Source organism: Perca fluviatilis, chromosome 5, assembly GCF_010015445.1.
Source record: "Perca fluviatilis chromosome 5, GENO_Pfluv_1.0, whole genome shotgun sequence".
Taxonomy (NCBI): Eukaryota; Metazoa; Chordata; class Actinopteri; order Perciformes; family Percidae; genus Perca; species Perca fluviatilis.
The window spans coordinates 10,541,682-10,566,878 of record NC_053116.1 but is presented as its reverse complement, the minus strand read 5'-3'; the positions used below and the strand labels follow the sequence as shown (position 1 = coordinate 10,566,878).

The 25,197-nt window shown below is 39.3% G+C and overlaps 1 protein-coding gene and 1 long non-coding RNA gene across 3 annotated transcripts; one reads left to right on the top strand and one right to left on the bottom strand.

Annotated features, from left to right (window-relative positions):
• The first annotated feature begins 403 nt into the window (after positions 1 to 403).
• Positions 404 to 23,946, top strand: ptpn22 (protein tyrosine phosphatase non-receptor type 22). Of its 2 annotated transcripts, XM_039800730.1 has the most exons (27): positions 404 to 485; positions 1,642 to 1,920; positions 4,881 to 4,989; positions 5,568 to 5,644; positions 6,634 to 6,729; positions 8,344 to 8,382; positions 8,621 to 8,692; positions 9,338 to 9,397; positions 9,705 to 9,847; positions 13,635 to 13,701; positions 13,812 to 13,889; positions 14,082 to 14,168; positions 14,984 to 15,521; positions 15,632 to 15,715; positions 15,982 to 16,059; positions 16,182 to 16,253; positions 16,494 to 16,612; positions 17,276 to 17,303; positions 17,613 to 17,711; positions 17,835 to 17,903; positions 19,073 to 19,206; positions 19,418 to 19,445; positions 21,991 to 22,053; positions 22,454 to 22,557; positions 22,679 to 22,709; positions 22,801 to 22,884; positions 23,217 to 23,946. In XM_039800730.1, exons 2-27 carry the CDS (start codon positions 1,819 to 1,821, stop codon positions 23,276 to 23,278), a joined length of 2,523 nt encoding a protein of 840 aa, XP_039656664.1. In that variant the 5' UTR covers positions 404 to 485; positions 1,642 to 1,818; the 3' UTR covers positions 23,279 to 23,946. The 2 variants fall into 2 exon arrangements, with proteins under 2 accessions (XP_039656664.1, XP_039656665.1); XM_039800731.1 differs by lacking the exon at positions 21,991 to 22,053.
• On the bottom strand, positions 6,639 to 22,870 carry LOC120559193. The gene is made up of 3 exons (XR_005639230.1): positions 22,778 to 22,870; positions 9,301 to 9,341; positions 6,639 to 6,747 (listed from the first exon to the last, which is right to left on the bottom strand). It is a non-coding gene; the product is annotated as an uncharacterized LOC120559193 (long non-coding RNA).
• Positions 23,947 to 25,197: the final 1,251 nt, after the last annotated feature.

Sequence of the window (25,197 nt, the reverse complement as noted above, 5' to 3'; positions counted from 1 at the left end):
GACACATTGTCAATATTTTTAGAGACCCCCAAAAATTTCACAAATCACGTTTTCAGGGGAGCCCATGTCTTATTAAGGCTCGGCTCCCCCTAGCTCCCCCGTAGTTCGCCCCCTGGATACAGGTATACTGAAATATGATGTCTGATGTCCTCCCCTACTCTGCCCATCAGCTCCTGAGCCAGGAAGCCAAGCCAACCACACAAGCACCAGGCAGAGGAGGAGGGACATCACCGTTCACAGTATCAGACTTTTGAAACGTCTGACAATAAAATCTCACAAACCCATGAGTAAATTGAACTCAGCTCCATGTCAGAATATCCATTTGTGTAGATGTACCACAAAGCCACTAGATGTCACCATGTTGCTGATGTACGTAGTGTACAACACCTGCTGGATGCAGGGAGCAATGCATTGTTGTCTTCGTCATGTCAACCAAGGCACACTGGGCAACCTCCTCTCACATGAACTGCACGTCAGCTTCACTGGTAAGCCTGTTCTCAGTACATTTTCCTTATTATCTTGATACTGGTATTTTCATCTCTTTATCATTGTAGCTAGGATATTCTTTTACTTATATGTTTGATTATTTTTTAGCCATACTCTTATTAAAATCCAACTTGCTATGTGTAATAAAGGGAAGTCCGTAGGGGTGACTTAACACCTGTAGTTCCTTGAAACAGAGCTTCACCCATTGCTTTAGAAACTGCTCGCACACTAAACAAATTACAGCAAGTTTTCCAAGAAAAGGCAGAGTTTACTTCATTGTATTTCACGGTCTGTGCTGTGGTTTACCAAAACAAATGGCTACTATGGACATGTCAAGTCATCTTTATTTAATTATATAGCGCATTTAAAACAACATAAGTCGATCCAAAGTTCTTTACAACCAAGGCAGATGGTTTCATCTCTGCCTCTATAGAGACAGACATTACATAGATAAAAAGCACATAACAAACACCAATACAAAAGTGACATGATAAAACCAAAGTCACGTGAAGAAGAAGGAAGTTTGGAGAGGGAATTAAATTAGGTAAAGGTAAAAGCAGCTAAAAGTTAAAAGCAAGTGAAAAAAGGTGGGTCTTTAAATTAGATTTTAAAATTGCCTATCATAGAACATGCCTTATTGTGGGACGGGAGGCTCTTCCAAAGCCTGGGAGCAGAAACAGAGCGTGAGGGACTAGGAGGAGCTGTTGCGAGGATGGCCTATAAGGGACGAATATGGAGACAAACAGTAGGTCTAAATGAAGACGCAGAGAGAGTTGAATGGGTTGCTGCTCTCAACATCAGGATTTTCAGGATTCTCAGACAGCCTCTCACTTACAACCACTCCCTCTGCTTCCATCCCTCCCACATCCCTCCTCCACTCCTCTGCTGAGTCCTGAATGTTGTCCAACAGGCTAGACTGCCTGCATTGCAACAGTTGGTCGTGATTGCTCAGATGCATAAACGTGTGGCCCACTTTGTTTGTGGGTGCTCCCTTTTCTTTCCTTCTGCGACACTGTTCTCATTGAAACGACCGTGTGACTTTAGGACCCAGTGAGAGACACACAGGCGGTGCGGCAATGTTTTTTAATCTGACCACAGAACCTGTTAGCTTAGTTTTGCTTCCTCTAAGACAGTTCACATGTTTCTTCACAATAGTTCCTTGATGTGCCAGTTGCAATAGAGAAGTGCTCTGTGCGGCAGCAACAGAAGCAGCGCCTACAGCCCTGAAGCCAAGTCTTGGCGACCCTAATCCATGACCCCTGGATATGTGGACCTCTGTGTCCTGACATTGCCTGTGAAAGGTGCCCTATCCCAGGCAGTGTACAGGCAGCCATGGAGCAGCAAGCCCGGATACTGAGGAGCCTTCTGGCCCAGCTGGAGATACAGGAGGCTGTGGACGATGAGGCAGCGCACGGAATTACTGGGGAGTTTGTGGTGAGTCAACTGTTGTCAAAAATGTTCCCTTTTGTTGAAGTACTGTTGCATAGTATTGTAGATGAAGCCTCCACGCAGTAGATTCATTTCCTCCGTGGCTTTCGTTATCACATCATCAGAATCCATGTCATAAAAGCTACGCTTGTTTACACCGAACAAACTGACAGAACTGAACATTTTCATTTCAAATTTTCACAAAAGGCATCATGTTCAGGGAAGTAACACGCTGCTATTGTAACGCCACATTTGTGCTTCCTCTTTGCCCTGATGTTTGTCAGTAAAAGCGCAAGAACAAGGAAGACCCATATGCAAATGCATTGTAACATTTAACAACTAACAAAGATTTTTCGGGTAGTCGAGTCAGTCATTTGTCATTTATAAGTCTTGTATACATATAACAATGCATGTACATTCTCACACACACATATACACACACACACACACACACACACTCACACTGTATAAAGGCACAAACAAAACTCTTGCTCAGAAGCCCTGACACCCAGGATGACATCATCTGCAGGCTGCTACCATGGTGATGATTGACATGACTGTGCCTGAGGACGGTACCGTGTGCTTCACATGCTGCTCCCACCCCGACCACTCCAGAGGAAGGGGTCTATTGCATCACTTCCTTTAAGAACAAAAAGCACTCTGTGGCGGTAGCAGCGCAGATGGTCCGCAAGGCCTTCAGCAGACTGTTTGGAACCGCGAGAACTGGCCTCCGAACAAAAAGACCAGTGTCTTAAAAAAAATCCTGTAAGCATGGACGTGTCATGACTTTAATCTGAGTGTCAGACCTTCCACACAGTAAATGTCCCCTGTAAGCCTCCTGTCAGTTCCTAGTAAAGTGAGTCACAGATTCTGGTCATCCAGGGTTGAATCACTGACAAAAACTGATGTATGACCAATCATCGTGCGAATGGTTAAATGTAATCGGTTTGCCATTTGCCCCCTCTTTTTGCTGAATCCCCCGTAAGACTGAACAACTATGAAAGTACTGCAAAAAAATGCCCAAAACATTAATGATATAAATGCGTCACAACTATCATCAAAGATTTGTCCCACAACGGTAAGGTGGTAAATACAGTTATCTGTGACCTGAAAGCATCGTAAGGCACACAATCACCAAATATGAAGAATTTCCCTTTTTTAAAATTTTTTTTTAAATAGAAAACTTAATTTGCCCTAAAAATCCCAAACCACATATGTTGGAACTTAGATTACTTTGATTCTGCCTGTATTACATTGATTATGAATTATTATGAAAGTTGGTTTTGCCAATTAATAGTTGGGCAAACCCAGTGGTGTAGTGTAATTAAGTACATAGCCTCAAGTGCTGTACTTCTTAAGGTACTTCATTACTTGATTCTTCATTACTTGAGTATTTACATTTTCTGCTACTTTATACTTTTACTCCACTACATGTCAAAGGAACATATTGTACTATTTACCTTATAAGAGTTTTTTCATTATATTAGTAACTAGGTACTTTGCAGATTCAGATTATCAATACATACATACATACATACATACAGCCTATAAATTAGCCTAGATTAGACTGTGTAAACAACTCAGTAATCAATTAAAATTACAGTAGCTCCATCTCAAGCTGCAACATTATGCTTAATGCATCACTATTTATAGAATCATATGATATAATAATTCTGTAATGGGCCACTCTGCACAATGAGTACTTTTACTTTTGGTAAATTTTGATGCTAATAGTTTTATACTTTGATTTACGTCATTTTTCAATGCAGGTCTTTTACTTGTAACAGAGTATGTTACACTGTGGTATTGCTACTTCTTCTTTAAGATCTGCACTTCTTCCACCACTGGGTAAAGCTAATTATGTTGTATTTACTGTACACTCAGCTATGTCCCTACATACAGTATAATGCCTCTAGGCATTTGTAGGGGAAATTACAATATTGCAAGTATAATCATGTTTGAATATCTTTATTACACATATGGCATGTATAATCATGTTTGTCTTCTTTATTGCAGTAATGTTTAACTTGTTGTCTTATGTTGTGGGAATGTCAACGAATGTTGCTAAAGCCAAAAGGTCATACGCCTTGGTCTGTAGGGTTTGTTAAATGCTAACATCCGAGACGCCAAGGCTGATGAGAAGCGGCCTTGGCTGAAGGAAGTACGAACAGAAGGAGACGAGATTAGACTGTTCCAAGGTATAAAAAAAGACAAGTCAAGTCAATTGAATTTATATAGCCCAATACAGCAAATCACAAATTTGCCTCAGGGATCTGTACAATCTGTACAGCATACAACACCATCTGTGCTCTTCAACCCTCGCTTCGCATAAAGACAATCCCTCTAAACAAACCCTTTAAACGGGGGGGAAAATCTCAGGAAGAGCAACAGAAGAGGGATCCCTCTCCCAGGACGGACAGGCGTGCAATAGATGTGTGTACAGAAACAGAATAGACCAACATAAGAACATTTCTATAGCCATGGATATAGGCCGAGAACTTCTCATCAGTGTGCACCCTTTGGACATTTTTGTCTCCTTCCTCTTTATCAGAGTGGAATTGTAAAATTGCCACGACACATGTTACATGTGATGTCACACCTGTCATGTTTTGCCAATGAGCATTATATTAGCTTGCAACTATATTTCTGTGGAACACAACATCATGATGGTTTATAATCATATAACAAGGCAAACTTATACAGCACCATCGTCAAATCGGAACTCCAAATTGCCATGCCGTTTAAACGTAACCTCTTTTACAACAGGTAGAGCATTACGCTTCAAAAAGGTAGTATTTTAACCATCAAGCACCTTCATTTATCAGAGTGTAGAATTAGGCTGAAAAGATTGTTCCTTTGTTTGGTATACAGAGAGAAAAGACATTGACATGGCTTCAAGGAATAATGACTAAAATGCTGTAGTCTAATGCAGTAGGATTACATTTTTTTTTGGTGCTGTTTTTCAGAGGTTGAAATGCCAGTCAACCAAGTACCGCACTGACAAGACCTTCCCCACCAAGACAGCAGAAAAGCAGGAGAACATCAAGAAGAACCGCTACAAAGACATTGTTCCCTGTAAGCTTTGCTTAATGCATAATTGTGAAAATTGCGGTTTACCATTTATACTTCTGCATAAGATGATAAATATAATTCTGCATCATGGCAGTCTTGACCTGGCACATTAATGCTGAAAATAAATGTCAATGGATCAAAGAATCATAGGCTTACAGTATTATGGCTTGTATGACATTAAGATGCAAATACATAAACACAACGATGCAAATAATCTCCGTAAATTAATTTTTATATGTATGATGACCTTAAATTATGAAACATGATATTGATCAGCTCAAAAAAGGTTATAAATAATACTTTAATGTGGCACAAGTGTGACTAATTATAGTCTATCTTATCTGATTTATTGTGTAAAAATACAAGATTTTATAATATTTATAATCATTGGACAATGTGAAATGTGTCCTAATATCAAGAAAAATTCATGAATATTTACATATTTTATTCTATTTCATTTTATTTCTCTGATCTTTTATTTTATTCTTTGCCATAAAGGTGTGAAAGGCCCAAAAAGCACAGTAAAGGACTCCTCAGTTGTGCGACATTGATATTCTAACTACATATTCCTCTCCTTTCAGTTGACCACACCAGAGTAAAGCTCACTCTCACCAAAACTAAAAATGACACGGACTACATCAATGCCAGTTTCATCAAGGTAAAATAAGTGTCCTTGTAAGGGAAATCATTCACATTCCCATACATTTTACAGCATTTTACAGTATATGTACATATCGTCGCTGTAGTGAGCCAAAGTAGCGCACTTTTTAAGTATTCACTTTATCGGTTATTCGGGAAAATAAAACACAGATACATACTATAATCTGCATATTGCCAAAAATTGGTCGATCCCTACCCTTTACGTCTGTCTATGGGTCTTACAAATATTTAAACAGTGACGAGGGGATTGTGTCTGAATTCATCTGAGAAAAATACATTGCTAAAATGTTTTCAAATTATCCTTTTTTTTATTTTCTTTAAAAAAGCAATGGTTTTGGACATATACAGTACAGGCCAAAAGTTTGGACACACCTTCTCATTCAATGTGTTTCTTTATTTTCATGACTATTTACATTGTAGATTCTCACTGAAGGCATCAAAACTATGAATGAACACATATGGAATTATGTACTTAACAAAAAAGTGTGAAATAACTGAAAACATGTCTTATATTTTAGATTCCTCAAAGTAGCCACCCTTTGCTTTTTTGATAACTCTGCAAACCCTTGGTGTTCTCTCAATGAGCTTCATGAGGTAGTCACCTGAAATGGTTTTCACTTCACAGGTGTGCCTTGTCAGGGTTAATTAGTGGAATTATATCCCTTATTAATAAAAAAGCAAAGGGTGGCTACTTTGAAGAATCTAAAATATAAGACATGTTTTCAGTTATTTCACACTTTTTTGTTAAGTACATAATTCCATATGTGTTCATTCATAGTTTTGATGCCTTCAGTGAGAATCTACAATGTAAATAGTCATGAAAATAAAAAGGGAAACACATTGAATGAGAAGGTGTGTCCAAACTTTTGGCCTGTACTGTACGTTATTTAGCCTGTCAGTGACGATATATGTAACTAATGTGGTTTGTACAAAATGTTACTCACATGATCCTCTGACTCGTGACTGTAAGCGGTGTTGTGTCTACAGGGAGCGTCAGGTTCCAAGGCCTACATTGCTACTCAGGGTCCTCTGCCTCACACAGTACTGGACTTCTTGAGGATGCTTTGGGAGTACAACATCAAGGTAGGACATGCCTGTTGTCTGTGGGCACAACAATGTGTTATAACGCATAATGTTGCCCTCCGAACAACTATAAGCATGCTTCAGGTAAAATGATCTTGAAGCTTTTGCACAATTTTATTTTTTTATTATACACTATATTACTACACTTCACCTGATAGTATGTATCATATCCTATACTATACCATAATGTACTATATTACGTCAATATGTTACACTGACTTTTGCATTATATCCTTTTACATTAATACAGACAAACACAATAAGCACTACTTAATCACATTATATGATAGTCTGGTGTACACTTTACGTAGACCTGTCGACTCTGCTGCTATTTATCACACCACTGTCACCTTATCATGTCATCTTGTCTTAAAATACTCTTGTGTAGTTTCTAGGGGTTCGAAAAAAATTGATACACGGACGCCAAGTACCGATCTTTAATTATATAAATTGCAAATGAAGAATTTAACTTTTTGCTACTAGAATAATACATTATTATTATTATTAAGGACCTCATTTTATGCTCATTTTCAGGTTCATAATTGTATTTAGAGGTTGTACCAGAATAGGTTTACATGGTTTAATTTAAAAAAAAAAACACCATAATTTTGTCGTACTGCACATTGCTGCAGCTCCTCTTTTCACCCTGTGTGTGCTCTCTGTTTTAACTACCCAGTGAGGCATTTCACTTCTATCCCATCTTTGTTGGGAGTCGCACATGCACCTAGGTAAGGACTACTAGCCAGTCAGAAGCAGAGTAGGGCGGGCCCTGACAAGCAAGCTAGTGTAATCCAAAACAAACCTGCTTCAGCCAGTAATCTATGGCTTTGGCTCAACTGTACAACCTAGACTGGAGCCCGATGTTTCAGAGTAAGTTATTTAAATATTAACAAATTAGTGTTTCATACGTAACATTTTAATTCTGCACTGTCTCCTGGACATGGAGATACAACTATCTAGCAGTTAGGCCAGCATTATAATGACGCAAAGTGAGGCAAAGTGACGCAAAATGACGCGAGTTTGTCACGGAAGTAAAGGTTGGACTACAATAGAGCAGTTTCAAGCGGTTCATGAACAGTGTTTTCAGTGGGATATGGTAACTCCCTCTGGGGTGGACTTTGGGCTTTTTCACTTTGTAAACCTATAACATGCACAAAAAAGATATATAACACAATAAAGGAAAGGGAAAAAAGCCAAAAAGCATAATATAAGCACTTTAATTTCTTTTTCAGTCAACTAGATGGAAAATTGAAGTGAGATGAAAAAACAGATGTTGACAAAGTTTTCCTGTAGGGACATAATTTGAAGTTGGGGAAAAAAGGTAATAAATTGTAATTAATGGCAGAATATCGCAAAATGTTTAATATCGCAATAATATTGTATCGTGACATAAGTATCGTGATACTATCATATCGCCACTGGTGATTCCCACCCCTAGTAGATTTAACTTTTAATCAATTTTTATTTTAGTTTATATAACTTTTTTGCATTTTTTTTCAGTTGTTTCTGTTGTTCCGCTGCAACAACCGATATTCCCCCGCTGGGGTTTAATAACTATCTTACTTCTTATGCCTTGGTTACATAAACTGACCTTATGAACTTCTTTGGCTTTAGGTTGTAGTGATGGCCTGTCGAGAATTTGAGATGGGAAAGGTAACTACATTATGTACATTTCCACATTCCACTTTTCTCTTAACAGACAAACAGTGTTCCATTGCTTGAATACTATTACTACTTCTGCATTTTCTGTGTCTGTTCACTTTCAGCTTGCTGTGGTTTTATATACCACTAACCTGGGTCATTGCATGGGTTGGTTTAACGCGTAGACTGAAGCCATTTTATCGTGGTTTAGAGTGTGACAAACAGTGTGATTTCTTCACTTTTTTTGTAGAAAAAATGTGAGCGCTACTGGCCACAGAAACAAGAGCAGCCGTTTGTTTGTGAGCTTTTCACAGTTCACTGTGTGAGTATTTGTATTCTTGCAGTTACACTTCCCACTTTGACGGACTGCTGTAGAACTGTTTATACGGTTCATGTTCATATGCTGACATTATAATAGACTCACATTATCTTTATCCAACATCTTTGTCAAACAACACTGGCTTATTAGGGATGTAACCATACACTCAACTCACGATTCGATTCATTTTAAGTTCACAATACGATTTTTTTAACTGAATGAGCTGCAGACAAATGACTGAAATATATTCCGTTATTTATATAAATTGTGCAAAACAACACGTGTCCTCTTATCAAAAGTGCAACTGAAATTATTATGAAAGTATTTTATGTTAAATAAAAAACAATTAATAAATAATATATAATTAGATTTTTAAAACAACTCCCACATCAAAATAGTAAATAAATAGAAAGAAATTTCTTCAAATAAATGAACTAAGAACACAAGGTAACATTATCATTATTATTTTAACTGGTTCTAATCTTAATGCATTTATATAGATTTTTACTGATTCACAATGCATCGTTACATCCCTATTGGTTAGTAATTCAATACAACAGAAATTCACATTATCTATTTTTGTCAAACATCAATAATAAGTAAGTACTCACCTTAAGGATGCACGGCCGGGCTTTTTTTGTTTTACAGGATTCTGAGGAAAATAAAGGAGATTATCTTACAAGGACTTTAAGGGTGACTTATCGCAACGTAAGTAGTGTTTATAGAGTACCCTAACTGTGAGAATAACTGTCAGGGTAATTCTCCAAAGACAAGCAAGAGATTATCAGATTACATGTTTTTAGCTGCTACAAAGAGCAGTTGTTGAAATCTCCAAACATGTGGTCATATTTAACATCTTGCGTCTACTAAAATCATTTGATTTATGTAACCCTTTAGCTTTCACAATGATACAGTAGCAAAAAGCAAGGTAAATGTGTTGAACTGGTAAGACCTTGTTATTAAATGTGCTCTTAAAAAGAGGCTTTATTGTCTACAATGCTTTAATTTGTTCCAGTGTAGCCGAACTTTGAAACAGCTGCACTATTTAAACTGGCCAGATCACGGTGTACCAGACTCCATCCCTCCCATCCTGGACATGTTGCATGAGATGCGTTCCTATCAACCCCATGATGACGTCCCCTTTTGCATCCACTGCAGGTCAGGCTTTTCTATGGAATTTAATTCTTAACTATATACTCTATATCCACGACGTTCCACTTCCGGGATTGCTCTGGTGCCGCCAGAAATTCCGCCGGATGCATGTCTTTTCAGCCGATGTCCATTTCCTACCACTTTCTTTGTGTTGGAATTTTAAACTCGGGTCAATTTATGAGGACTATGGTTAACTGCTCCTTAGATCTCTGCAGGGTAAATCCAGACAGCTAGCTAGACTCTGTCCAATCTGAGTTTTCTCTCGCACGACTAAAACAACTTTTGAACATACACATGTTCCACCAAAACAAGTTCCTTCCTGAGGCTATTTTGCAGCGGCACGGTGGCTTAGCACCGCCCAAGACCCTCCTCCGCAGGTCATGGAGCCATGGAGGAAGGTCTGTCGATGCAAGACTAATTCTTAACTACTACTACGAAAAATAAATCTTAATCCATCTATTACGAATAATTTCAGGCCTGTTTCAGCAGTTTATAAACAGTTAATTAGCTTTCTTTGTGATAACATCCACAACAAATATCAATCTGGCAATCAAGAATGATAAAAGGCATTTAGTTGGAATTTCTGGAAATGTCCTCCACTGCTTCCATATGCATTACAGCTTTTCAGCATTGGTAAACATGCTTAAAATACCCATCACATTTGATATGGTGTTCCACAGGGTTCTATAATCGGTCCACTATTCTCACTGTACATGCTCTCTACTTGGCTAAATTATACAACAACACGGTGTGAAATTTATAGCTAAGCGGACAATATTTAATCAAGACTCCAACGGTCTAAATTGTTTGACTGCTTAAACAGTATTGGAACTCTCGCAAAACAGGTTCAGAGGCAAAAAGCTTGGTATCATTATGGATTATAAATATAAGAAGGTACTCTGTGTCACTAAGACCATATTTTTCAACCTTAGAAATATAGAAAAAGTAGATCATATCTTGCACTTCCTGATTTAAATACACTAATTCCTGCTTTGGTGCTCTCATCTTGACTGTTGCAGTGCTCTTTTAACTGGACTACCCAAGTAATCAGTGAGAAGACTTCAGCTTGTGCAAAATGCAACTGCCAGAGTCTTAACCAAAACAAGTAAAATACACATTGCATGCCATGGTAGAATCTTTTCACTGGCTTCCTGTTTACTTTAGAATCTGTTTAAAAATATAGTTTACAAGGCTCTGAATGGTTTAGCACCCCCATACTGTACTAACTGGAGTGTTTCTGCTTTTATTCTACTAAGAAGTATAGAGAGGCAGCCTTTTCTCTCACAAAACTGAGGAACAGCCTCATATGAATATTTGACAACTTCTGTAAATTTCCTTAAAAACATTTTAACACTGATCTTTGTTGTCGGGTTGTCTCACTTATGTAATTTAAATATCTTATTTTGTACTACGTTTTTTATGGGCTATTTTTAAGCCCATAAACCTTTTAATCCATTTAATTTTTAAGAACATTTTTATGCAATTTTATGTAAAGCAGTGCATCTTATGTACTGTATTGCAGTTGAGATACAAATACTGTAATGTTCATAATGATTATTATCATAATTCCTGATGGACAGGGCTTTTTTGTTGCAGGCAAGCAGTGATCACATTGAAGATTGACATGTTTGGTTCTAACTGAGTAGTTAGTAGGGGAACACATTGCCTGTGGGCAGCATGTATATGTCCCTTACTTAGACCTTAGAGGTTAGACATGCACCTCCTCCCTTTTCTTTGAGACAGGAAGTGTGCGTAGGCGGGTAGCCAACGACCCACTAGGTTTTAAAGTGTGGGCATTTCCCCCATGTTTTTCCAACACTTACACTTTGGCTGATTTAAAACTCAGATCTACCTTTTTACTGAAACTTACACTTAGATCATCAGTCCACACACACAACTGTATGTGTGTGTCCTGTGCTTGATTATTCAGCTGGGATGTGTGGGGCCGAGATATTTTGTTCGGTGAATCTGTGCAAAACAGAGCTATTAGGTTTTCTTTGGATGTGCACAAATATAGGCTACATTAGATTGGCTATAGGGGGGATACGGGATATGTAGCTTAGTTATGGAATTGGCTACTTCAAAGGAAGGATTAGTTCAATGTGTTCATGTCAATGATATAGAAAAAGTTTAATTTTGTTTTCTGCTGTCCTTTTTATTGGGAACTACGCAATACTTTGTTCAGCAGGTTAACAACAGAAATTGATTTAGCAAATACGGATGATGCACAAAGACTGACTTGGCTGTTACAAATCATAAATACATACAAAATACATACAATATACAAAGTATATTGAAGCACACACTATATTGTAACGGATCTTTTGCCTTTCTTTTTTTTGGTACCTTTTGTTTTGATGACTAATTACCTTACTTTGCTGTATATGTTAAGTAACTATTAATATGAATACTGAAGAAACATATGATCTGCAAGTGTGCCGCACCATGATGTGCCCACACCTTTGTTAGGATGATGTGTCAGAAATGGAATGTTGACTCAGTGGCAGATCCAACCCACATAGTCTGAGTGATATCACTACCAGACAGCTGTCAAAGAGTACATGTGATTTTGTTCCTCAACTCTCACAGGAAAATGACAGAATATCACAAACCTCTCACATTCTTCCACACTACAATCCACTTACTGCAACCTCAAGAATGACCAAAGAGTTGAATACACTCCTGTCTGTCACAGTAACAGAGGTTTATTGATGGCACTCTACTATACTGCTAGGGGAACTGTATAGAGGACAATTATGTTGTCATAACCTGGCTCTTGGGCCATGACAAATATGAGAGATGCTTAAGAGAGAGAGAGAGAGAGAGAGAGAGAGAGAGAATGATTAGCGAAGCCTAAATTTATAATTTTGGAGCACCAGGCCCAGGTGCCGACAGAAGGCACTGATAAATAGCCCATCCCACAATCAACCAATTTACCAAACATACACTGCTGACTACTAGCAGGGTCGTCACACATGTACGAAATTACGAATGAGAAAATTCACTCATTATCTAAAAATGACTTCTCAGCTTACCCATACTAAATAATTTCAAGTTTAGAGTCAAAGCATACAGCATAAACATAGTTTATTTATTATTGTTTTAATTTGATTTCAGAATTTCAAAGAAGTCCACCGAGATTAGCCTTTTCAAGACGGGTAAATTAGGAGTTAGCAATGAGTATCCTGCTGAGAGTACTGGATGGGTGCGGTTCAGACAATGAAATACAATAAAATAATCAAGATCATTTTGACTAGGGTTGGGTACTGAAACCCGGTTCCGCTATGGAACCGGTTCCTACGCAACCGGTAGGAATCGGACCGGATTAGAACGCACATTTCGGTCCCTCATTTCAGTCCCACTTAATGTGTCGACTGAAATATTTTCTCTGTCATTCCAAAACGGACGTAAAAATATCACACTTTCTCTGTAGTCTACCGTTAGCTAGCTACTGTAAATGTTAGGCTACGTTTAAAATGCCATATTTTCCCTCTGGGCTCACCAAAATGGACGTAAAAGCCTTTCTTTGATGTCATTTTTCAGTTTTTTAAGAATCGGTTTAGGAATCGGAATCGTTTTAAAAGTACCGGTTGGGCATCGGAATCGTAAAAAGTCCAAACCCTAATTTTGACACTATTTAAAAAAATATGTTGTATGCAAATACCATGATGGCTTATGACTTTTTCAACTCCTCTACGACTAATAATACTTTGAGTAACCATATTGAAATGTCCCTCTTGCTGGAGATAAGCGGAGTGGTTAAAATGTGCCTTTTTTGCTGCTGTGATCGTAGTGCTGGCTGTGGTAGAACCGGAGTCCTGTGTGTCATTGACTATACCTGGAACCTCCTGAAGACACAGGTAGAGACATTCCTACATCAATACTTTCTGCACATTATCTATGTAAAGTCACATTCATTTAACAAAAAAGATTCGAGATGCATTTGTGCTGTTTGTGTACTTGTTTTTAGAGGATCACTCCAGATTTCAGTATCTATGACTTAGTTCAAAACATGAGAACCCAGAGGCCCTCGCTGGTTCAAACCAAGGTAGTTTCTTTTCTTTTCTTTTTTTAAACTAACAAAGCATCAAGTGTATCCAATCTTCCAACAAGCAGAGCCACATTTCAGGCAATTCTTCACGTCAGTTCTATCAAAGATCTCTTGATGATTTGTGTTTCGTGCGTCATGCCCCAGGGCTGTGTCACCTAACAGAGCAGGTTTTTGTTGCTTAACCCTCAGGAACAATATGAGTTGGTGTACAGAACCATCAAGTCGCTGTTTGAGAGATATCTGCGGTCCGTGGACGCCCAGACCTGCAGGAATGAGGTGAGCGACCAGGAACACTGCCTTGCGATCGAGCCAGAGTTTTAGAAACAATGGAAATGTATAATGCTCTAACCAACACCAACTCACTCGCACCACTATCAGCACGATCAGCAAAACAGAAACAACAGCTATGGTCGGTTTTCTTGTGGTTTCACTGTAGCACCAATATAGATTGCAGTCACGTGATCTGAGTGGAAAATCATCAAATTTGCAGACAGATGAAAGATGAAGGTTGAGTCAATTAGCTGTTATAAGGACACAGATTATTAACACATTTTCCTCAGATGGCAAGTGTAAACAGAAAATAGGCTATAAGCAGTGCAAACAGAAATTCAAAACGTAGCCTCTACTCATCACAATGAAACGCCATAATGAAAGTGCAAATGTAGAAAATATTCAACATCTGTGTGTCCCTGATAAACTGACAGTTACTCGCTGTCGCTACAGTCCTCGTTTATTGTCCTCATTTTGCACTCCTGGTTAGCGTTCAAGAAAATGTCCGCTGCTTTCGCGCCTTGCACTGCAGTCACACAGAACAACTATGACTTGTTTACCCAAACCGCCCACTGCTACATATCTGATGTAATAACATGCACGTCTGATACATTGCCACTCCTTCATCACCGCACCATGTTAAAAGCACAGATGAACGAATATTCTGCAAAGGTGCGACAATGTTCGAATAGTCGACCATTCCGAGAAACCCCTAAAACATAGGCTTACACATTTTCCGAGCATTAATGCATGCACATGCAAATTTATTTTCATTTATCAAAAGCTGTTATGACTCACACTCCCCCTGCTGAACTGTACAGGTGGGAGCGGTCGCGTCAGCTATCACGCCTGACAACGAAAGCGAGCTCTCTGACCTGAGCGAGGAGCTGGATTTGCTTGATGAAGAAAGGGAGGTTTTGCCTCAGTACCACACTCCCTTGCCTTCCGCTTTAGAAAATCTAATAGACTTCAGAGACGAGGACACGCACGGGGACCAGGAGCAATGGTATCTACTCCGGACCCTTCCTGAGGCTCCGGCCACTGCCCAGAACCAGCAGGAAGGACCCAGGACTTCACCCAAACTGCTGCATGCCAGCCCCAGAGGCCCTCTAGTAGAGGAGACGATACAGGACCCCGATGACAAGCTGTCACGGAACACTCCGCCTTCTCCAGCTGTGGCAGCAGCTATTTGTCTGATGGTAGAGGACCCCTACTTTGACACTCCAATGAGCTCCCCTCCATCAGAGGCACCAATGGACTCTACCGAAGACGCCAAACAATGGACGGATAGCCCCATCTTTAGGACGCCCTCATTGTTTCTGAACGACCAGACTCTGGAGCTTAACTCTCCCGCCTCAGGTAAGTAGGAGTCATATTGGTGCACGTGTTAGTCTTAAAGAACCCAGATAACAGGGCAGTGGGCTGTCATTTTGTAGAATTTCTTTCATTAACCGATGTGCATTTCGTAGGTACTGAAGTTCATATGGATGAGGAGGTACCTCCTCCCTTACCTCAACGAACGCCTGAATCCTTTATGATGGCTGAGGATGCAGGTTGGTGTTCTCAGTGTAGATACAAAAAAAAAACTGGAAATATAAACCATTAGTTTCTGTAAGGCTTACTCTGAAAATATTCCTCATCAAAGTTTCTGATAGTCCAAATATACTGTAATACATTGAAGCAAGCACATATGGCTTCCCTGTTTTAGAAATCTTGCCGTTTGTTTATATATCCTGGACTTCAGGGTTTCCCAATGTCTGGACTGTCCCGTACCCCTTCAGACTTTCAACCTCCAGCTACGTATGCTTTTGTCTTTCAGAGCGCTCGGCTCCTTACGAGAGTTTGCTGGTTATCATTCCACCCAACGCTGCTGCCGAGGCTGTCCGGGAGTTGGGAGGTGAGAAAATAAGTGGGAAATATCTGAAACTCTTAAATGACGTTTTGATGTGGAATGTGTGGCAACGGTGACACAATATTCATAAAGAAAAAAAAAAACTATGTTTTTCCATATGTTGCCAGGCAATCCCCCCTCACCTGTCCCCCCACTTCCCGAGAGAACACCAGAATCATTTGAGCTAGCACTGGATCAAGGTGACTTCATAATATCATAAATCACAATCTCTTAAACGATAAAAAAAAATATATATTATTATTATATATTAAAAAAATGGAAGATACTCTAAAACTGCTGTTTTGTAGGTTTTAAATGTGCATTTACATGTTTTTAATAAGCCTTGTCGAAGGGACATTTCTGTCACTGCTTTGGGACGGACAATAAAGCTGTCGATCTATGTATCCTGATGGAATGGATTATTCTTGTTTGTCTTTCAGCTCCCGGGGAGCAGAAGTCAGCGGTCACGCCGGCAGTGAACCGGAACAGAATAGGGATGTCTTCAGAATGGTCCGGGGATTTAAAGCCCAGTGAGACCAAACATTGGTTGAGGAGTAAGGTAAGAAGAAAGTCTCTTCACAGCTTAATGTGGGACTTCCTGCAAGGCAGTGACATGAGGGTTTAAAGATAAACTGAAGGAGGGATTACGCGTATTAGGGCTGCAGCTAACGCTCATTTTCAGTGTCGATTCATCTGTCGATTATATTTTCTCTATAAATCGATTGGTTGTTTGGCCTATAAAATGTCAGAAAAGGGTAAAACGGCTCGTTTTGTCCACAACTCCAAAGATATTCAGTTTACTGTCACAGAGGACAGAAGAAACTAGAAAATAGTCACATTCAAGAAGCTGAAATCGGATAATTAACTTCTTTTTTTCATAAAAAATGACTCAAACCGATTAATCGATTATCAAAATAGTTGGCAATTAATTTAATAGTTGACAACTAACTGATTAATCCATTCATCTTTGCAGCTCTAACGCATATACACATTATTTGACCACATAATGAATTCAGCATCTGTTCAACATCTCTGAGAAATTAAAAATGTGGATGATGTGGGTCACTTGAACATAAACTGTAAAGTGGTGACTCAAATAAAAAAATCCTGAAATTTACAAAAAGAATTTTATCATTCTGTATAAAAATACAATATCAGACAGTTAGAACATTACAGATGTGACGTCAGTTATGTAACCGCAACATCCTTCTCTTTCTTGTAGAGTCTGAAAGCAAAAATGACCTTCACAGGTAAGTTATTTATAATAAGGCTAATATGTACGTGCACTGGCTAATAATTCAGCTGACAATGTGACAAATTGTGGTACTGTAAGTAACTATAGGACGATTAATTGAAAGTTGCTGTTGTAACATTTAAGTTATTACTCTTTTAGAGAGATCTCAGATATCACACTTACTGCTGGTTGTTAGGAAATATTATGTGTGTGTGTGTGTATATATATATATATATATATATATATATATATATATATGTGTGTGTGTGTGTGTGTGTGTGTGTGTTCATTTCAATAGTATTGTATTTTCTTGTGATTTCTCCAGTACCAGAACCACATCCTGATTTTGCATCATATACAACTCCAAACCTCCCCCCTTACTGTCCGCCTTTGGACCCGCTGACCCCTCCGCTGCTTCCTCAAAGTAAGCTCACCACACTGTCTGACAAATGTCTCTAAATGTGTAAACACACCCACACATAAAAAGAGAAGTGAACTCCATGTAATTAAAGAAGAAATGAATAGCTGATCACCTTTGGTTGTGCAGCTGAGGAGAGCCTGACTCCTCCACTTCCTGACAGAACCCCCGAGTCCTTCATCCTCATCACAGAACAAGGTGAGTCAACCACTGCATTCTTACAAGAGACGCACCATTTAGCTCAGGCTGCAGTAGTCCAAAGGCTGTTTTATGCTTCTGCGTCAACTCCACGCCGTAGCTACGCCGCCGCTTCTACGCCGTCGTGACCCATTCGGAGTTCTGCGTCGGGGTTGCTTTGCATCGCGGTTCATCTCACCGCCATAACGCTAGGGAGGGTCGCCTGCGTCTGTGTCGCTCACCACCGAAACGGTACTCCGAATGGCAAACCCCATAGACTGTCGTGCTAAAATATGAATCTCATTTGTTTGGCCTTTTCTTGCTTAGATTTTGTAAAAAGTATCGAGACATAGTAAAACCCATTGACCTGCTTACTGTAAGCAGAAAATAGGTTATTTGCGAGGTGTCTGCCAGCCAGTTATGTTAGCAAGCGAACTTTAGCACAACTTCCCACAAAAGTACCGCTTGCTGGCGAAGTGCTCATTTTAAAACGTCACTGACATATAGACCCTTTACAAAACGGATAACCCCGTCATTGTAACCAGAGTTTATTTGCAAAGCTGATGTCAGTGAACTAGCATGTTGCTACTCCCCACAGTAGGCCACCAAATTGTTGTTTGATCATTTTTCAAAAAGTTGACGAAAAGGGATGTCTGACAATATACATTAACATGAATCCAACATAATATTAGCAAAGATTAAGCAGCCTATTTGTGGGAGAGAAAAAAAAACAAAAAACACGCAAAACTGATGATAGGCTTACTGGCCTGTAGGTAAGCTAGCCACTAAGGCAGCCATCCAGATACACTTAAGTAGTTCAGTTTATTTGTTTCACAGAACATAAAAAAAAAAAAATTATATCGAAGAAATACTAAAATACATGCGAGGGTGTGGTAGAAACCTGTAGCGGCTTATATAAAAATTACAACTAAGATACATACACAAATGTAGGCATACAAAATTAAAAATACAATTCACTGTGCCACATAAATATATATGAATATGTCAAAAAAAAGCTTGGAAAGCACCATAAAAAAATGTAACCTAAAAATGTGTAAAGGCTTATTTTGAACTCAATTTGACAATATAAGTAGGGGGTCCCTGCTCCGTCTCTCCCTCAGCTGAGGGGTCCTTAGCCTAAAAAAGGTTGAGGACGCCTGGTCTAAGTGAAGTGGTTTTTCCCCCAACAGTTGAGGAGAAAGGCGCCCTCTGCCCGCAGCCATTAGAAACAACCCAGGCCTTACCGAGGGTAGGCTTCTCGTCTGAGTGGGACGGCACCGTTCAGCCAAAGAAATTCCTCGACGTTGTAATGAGCCGGAGCAAGGTAATAAATAAGGACTATCAAAAAGTCACAAAACTGGGGGTTTCAGTGGGTTGTCAGCACACACAAAAAAAGTGCCACTCACTGACTAATTTTCCTATACGAATCTCAATGCTTTTCCATTCAGTGATTAACTTGATAAGTTTCCATTTCATAGGACATTAACGTTTGTTTTTTCTTTCAAATGCTCCCCCCACCCCACCCCACCCCCCAGAGCGTTCGAGCTAAAAGTTCCAGAGAAGGTAAGCTAATTTTTATACGATGAGTGAAAACTCCTTTCTCTTTTGCTTTCATTCTACTCGACCTGGCAGTTAAAGGATGGGGGGCTAGCAACATTCTATATTTCTCATGTACATATATACGCAACTAAAAGACAAAAACCAACAACATGCTAGTCCATATCTTAATACTTTCCCCAGCCTGTCTGTTGGGCACTGAGCCCAAGCCCATTCATTCCTCCTGAAGATTAGAGTCATGAATACAAGCGGTCATATAAAGAAGTACTATGAGGAACTTTGAAATGTTTCTGAAACGGTTTAATTTTCCATCTGACGATCATTAACGACCCGTAGTAGCGAACAAGACTTACAGTGAAAAGAACACTGTTTGGTTAACACTTTACTTGAAGGTATCGACATAATCGTGACATGACACTGTCATAACTATGACATGACACTGTCATGAACGTGTTATAAACGTTTAAATTAAAACCTGTCAGTAAGAGTCATTCGGTTTCGGTCATGACAAGTTGACATTGTTTGGGTTGTCTTGATTATGACAACTTGACATTAATCAAAGTGACATTACCAGAAGTTGTCTTGGTCATGACAAGTTGACATTACATTTGCTTGGGATGTCTTTGTAATGACAACAAAACAAACAGGATGACATTATGTCAAGTTGTCATTACAAAAGACATCCTCTGGTAATGTCATCCTGGTTAATGTCAAGTTGTCATGACAAAGACATCCCAAACAAATGTAATGTCAACTTGTCATGACCAAGATAACTTCTAGTAATGTCACTTTGATTAATGTCAAGTTGTCATAATCAAGACAACCCAAACAATGGCCAACTTGTCATGACAAAAACCGAATGACTCTTAATGACAGAAGTCATAAACGTTTATGACTTGTTTATAAATTTATGACACGTTCATGACGGTGTCATGTCATAGTTATGACAGTGTCATGTCACGATTGTGTCGATACCTTCAAGTAAAGTGTTACCCACTATTTTCATATAGTTTTTATTAAAGCCGTTGCCTGGCTCCGATTTTTCCCGCAAAGTCACTGAATGATTTTTTCGGCAGGTAGACGGCGCTACAGAGCACACATTCTGACAGGTCACAGATTTCATTGTAACACCGGAAAAGTCTGTTATTGTATCCAGCCAGGTAAAAGGTAGCAGGAGATGTCTTTATGTAGGCACAATTGTATTTGTTATTTTATTTTAGAAGTTATCTGTTGTAGTTATGGCTGATACTGGGGCAGGACCATCACAGAAAAGAAAGAAATTAAACAAAGAAGAACTAAAAGCTAAAACGGGAGAGTGACAGAAAAAAAAAGGCTAAAAAAAATTCCCAAAACTGTAGCTGTATCAAATGTTTCTCAAACAGGAGTAAACAGTGTATTTGTTGGGGACTATTTTAGACATGTTGCGCTGCTGAGTGTTAATGGCAGCAGGACGGTGGATGTGGGTTTCCAGTCTATTTTAGACTACAGCGCTCATTTCCGTGACTATCAGTGCAATGATGTGTCTCGATTAGCCTGTGTTTTTAATATTTTGTAGACAACATTGGAGGTCTGTCACACAGAGGAGCTCATTCTATCAAGCTTTGGCTGAACAGATCATGCTTGGCGTATCAGTTAATTTTTTAGTGTTAGTCTTTTCCTGGGATTTTTTGACAGTGCTCTAATGTAACAGTTAAGGTCAGAGGCAAAATCTTTTGTTGATGACTGTAATCCACCCGATTATCCCATTTCACAAGGTTGCATTGTGTTTGTTGAGTACATACCAGTGGTGGGATGTAACTAAGTACATTTACTCAAGTACTGTACTTAAATTCAAATGTTGAGGTACTTGTACTTTACTTGAGTCTTTTCTTTTAATGCCACTTTCTACTACTTGCATGTTTGGTGCCACTTGCTACATTTCAGAGGGAAATATTGTACTTTTTACTCCACTACATTCATCTGACAGCTTTAGTTACTTTACAATTAAGATTTTTGCACACAGAACACATGTAGTTTATAAAATACTATGTTTTATTAGAAATTAAACTACCCAACAATAATAGGCCTACAAGTCCAGCTGACATGATTGGACCATTAAAGACTTTGTAAGTTGATTGACAGAACTGTTTGGATCGTTTCCAGTTTCTAAAATGTGAGGCTTTTTCTGCGTTGAGTACTTTTACTTTTAATACTTAAAGTACATTTTCCCTGATGATATTGACATACTTTTACTTAAGTTGCATTTTAAATGCAGTACTTTTACAGTGGGGTGTTTGTACTTTTACTTAAGTAAAGGACCTGAACACTTCTTCTACCACTGGTACATACTGTACAACAGCATGCAGGTTAAAAATAGTATTTGAAAGTACCTTCTGTTCACCACTGAGAGGCATCCATTACCCCCCCCCCCCAAAAAAAGAAAAAAAAAAAAAAAAAAAGAGAGATGAAAGCTCGGCTAGAAAAGTGCCAGATTTGTCGTTGTCTTGTTCGTAATAAATCTGAAAGAGCGTGTCTATGAGAGGGGTAGTTCATCTTTGTGTTTCTAATGCAGAGCCCCTTACTGCAGTTCGGCAGCTCGCTCCACTTCCTGTGGTCGTGGCTGGAGGAGGAAGTGGTGAGTGTTTTCAGACATTATGAGGGGCTGTACACTACACAGTAGCCTCTGTCACACACGTAGCGGTAGTATGAGACACGCATTTACCCAATTACGGTAAATAAACATAAAAAAAAAATCAAGTAAAAAGTGTCCAACCCCGTACATCACACAGGCCGTGGTGATCCCTAATAAGAGTCGATTAAAAATGGGTAATTATTGTTATGTAGCAAGCCAAGGGCGTTACGTTTTATGCATCAATATATGGTGCAAAAGCAGTTTTGATTAAAGGGGGGGGGGGGTTATTACTCTGTAAATTACACCTATGTAGCAAGCATACAAGGGGGGAGGGGGGTCGCCATCAGGGCAATTTCAAATGAAGCCAATCATTTCATTTCCTATCTGTTTCTGTGTTCATCAGAACTAGTGGGGCCGCACGAGGCCAACCACAGGCTCTCCCTGAACACCGACACATCAGGAAACAAATCAGACAAAAGCAACGAGAAGGGCGTGTTGCGGACGAAGGTAACACAAGAGCCACACACAAACACACACACACAACTTCAACCAATGTTAAAAAGGAAAAATAAATTTTGAAAAAAAAGGTAGCCAAATCAAATCTATGTTTCTGTTTCTTTTTGGCCAGAGTCTGAAGTTCTTTAGACACAAACAAAGACGTAAGCGATGCTCATTTCAATTTTATCTCAACAAATGCACTGGTGTTTATGAGAAAAGTAGGACTAACCTGTCTAAAAACTGCATTTTCAGCTAAAACCGCCCCTCCACCGCCTCCCACTCAAGCTGAAACTCGGCCTACGTCCAACGGTGCCTCGTCATCAGTGTTCAAATTTGGTAGGCCTGCGTATACGTCAATATGACATGCATATGATATAATGTTACATAATATTATAATATACCGGTCATCTGCACATTCTGTATATCATGAACTTTTGCACACCCAACATTTTGCACACCCTGCACTAATCCATACAGCCTCTTTTTTTTTCCCCCCTTTCTTAATGTTAAACAGTTATATGTAAATATTTGTTTCTGTATTTATTGTTTATTTCATATTCATGTTTGATATGCTTATGTATGCACCAACAACCAAGGCAAATTCCTTGTAAGCGTTACTTATCTCTTTCCGATTCAGATTTTTATGACACCATCTTCATCTTCCACAGGATTTGGGAACCGTTTTGGAAAGCCCAAAGGGCCCAGGAGTTACCCAGAGACCTGGGTTTAATATTAAGAGGGTCACCGCTCTCTACATAAAAAAAAAAAACGGAACGGTGATCAACATAATGCATTGCATAGCTAAAGGACTCGGAGAGTTGGAAGTTTATCCACATACAGTGGACCTAAAAAGCACGGAGTGCCGCTTCTCTTTGTCTCGCACAGCGCAGCAGCACCCTCAGCAGAGCACAGGAAGTGCCTTGTTACCAGCTCTGATGCATTTTGTACAACATATCAACTAAGTTTTGATTATTGATCGGTGCACAGCCACTTGGACCAATGACTTGAATGTTTAATGGAAATCTCCGCCTCGCTGTTAAACTTGGTGGATGAGGAATATATTTAGCGTTTGCGTGCCTTTGTGGTTTTGTATGAAATAATAAAAAAAAAAAAAACGGGTATAACGTTGCATCCAGCACACCACTTTTTCTATTCCAAAAGACATCAAACTAAACATCACTCAGGGTACCATGCGTGTCATTTGGTTTTGTTTCCTTGCTGTAACTCACACATCCATCTGTAGGCTTTAAATGATTATAAAACCATCGTCATTTAAATGATCAACATCTTAAAGTGGATGTCTCAGTGAGTGTGATGTATACTGAACATGAATGTGATGGAACTGTACAGTTAGACCGTGTTACACACAAAATTATTTATTAAAAAATATAGAAAGTCTATGCATTGTCATTGTGTTTTTTTTTTTTGTTTCCTCCTACTTAACAAGCCTGAAACATCTTGGCAGCGGATCCCTACTGTCTGTAACTTTTCATCCAGGATACTGACAGATAACAATATGATGAAAAATGCCTCGGTACAAACATTAACAGCAGCAATCATTGGTGCTGGAACACAGAGCATCACAACAAATACAACCAAAGGCTGATGGGACAATATTGGAACTGTCAACTTATTTCTACGTTGAGCTAGTAAGTCATGTTTCTGACAAACAATAATATATTAAACCAATCAGATTCCTGAATGGGATCTAGTATGTGCTGTAGGATACTATGATTTAGTAATTGTTTCTTCCAGGCGACATGCAGATGTAAAATCAAATCATCATGTGAGCACTAGTTTTTATAAATAGAAAAACAATAAAAACAAGATGCAGCGTGGCTGCTTGACCAATCCCCATTTTACAATTCTTAGGGCTGGGTACCGAACTTCCATAACTTTTCAGGCACCGACTGAATTGCCTCCTTAGTATCAAAGTATCGAAATGTGCCTCGTCATTCAATACCAAATTTAAATACCTAAGGAGTGAATCTCATCAGCGTCAGTGAGCCAATGAGCATGCAGCATGCTTCTACCCAGATCTAATAATGCTGCTGATTGGCTGTCTGACGTTACACGTCGTAGAGACACGCGGGGAACACTCTCGGTTACACACAGACTAGTCTAGATCCACGATGTTCCACTTCCGGGATTGCTCCGGTGCCACCGGAAATTGCGCTTGATGTCCCTCTTTTCGGCCGGATGTCCGTCACCTTCCGCTTTCTTGTGTTGGCGTAAACTCGGGTGGATTTCTGAGGACTACGGTTAACTGCTCCTCAGATCTCTGCAGGGTAAATCCAGACAGCTAGCTAGACTATCTGTCCAATCGGAGTTTTCTGTTGCAAGACTAAAACAACCTTTTGAACGTACGCGTTCCACCAAAACAAGTTCCTTCCCGAGGCTATTTTGCAGATTGTGATTGGTGTAAAAATTTGTATCGAAAAAAGTAGCGTTCAGGAACTGGTATCGAGTCACGGTATTGGTATCGGTTCTGGAAACTTTTTTACCGATACCCAGCCCGAACCATTCTACTTATCAACAAATGAACCTCGGCGTATTAAATGAGGCAAACCGTATCCAGAACAAGGCACGGAGATGTGGTCGGTGGTAAAGCAAAGGCTGTATCACATTATCACTTCCTTACAGTAAAAC

What these genes read in the sequence shown, in the direction of transcription:
- ptpn22 (XM_039800730.1), top strand. Translation starts at nt 1,819, where the DNA reads ATGGAGCAGCAAGCCCGGATACTGAGGAGCCTTCTGGCCCAGCTGGAG. An exon ending in GAGAATTTGAGATGGGAAAG is followed by an intron (nt 8,383 to 8,620) that starts GTAACTACATTA and finishes CTTTTTTTGTAG; the next exon opens with AAAAAATGTGAGCGCTACTG. An exon ending in CCCTCCGCTGCTTCCTCAAA is followed by an intron (nt 17,712 to 17,834) that starts GTAAGCTCACCA and finishes TTGGTTGTGCAG; the next exon opens with CTGAGGAGAGCCTGACTCCT.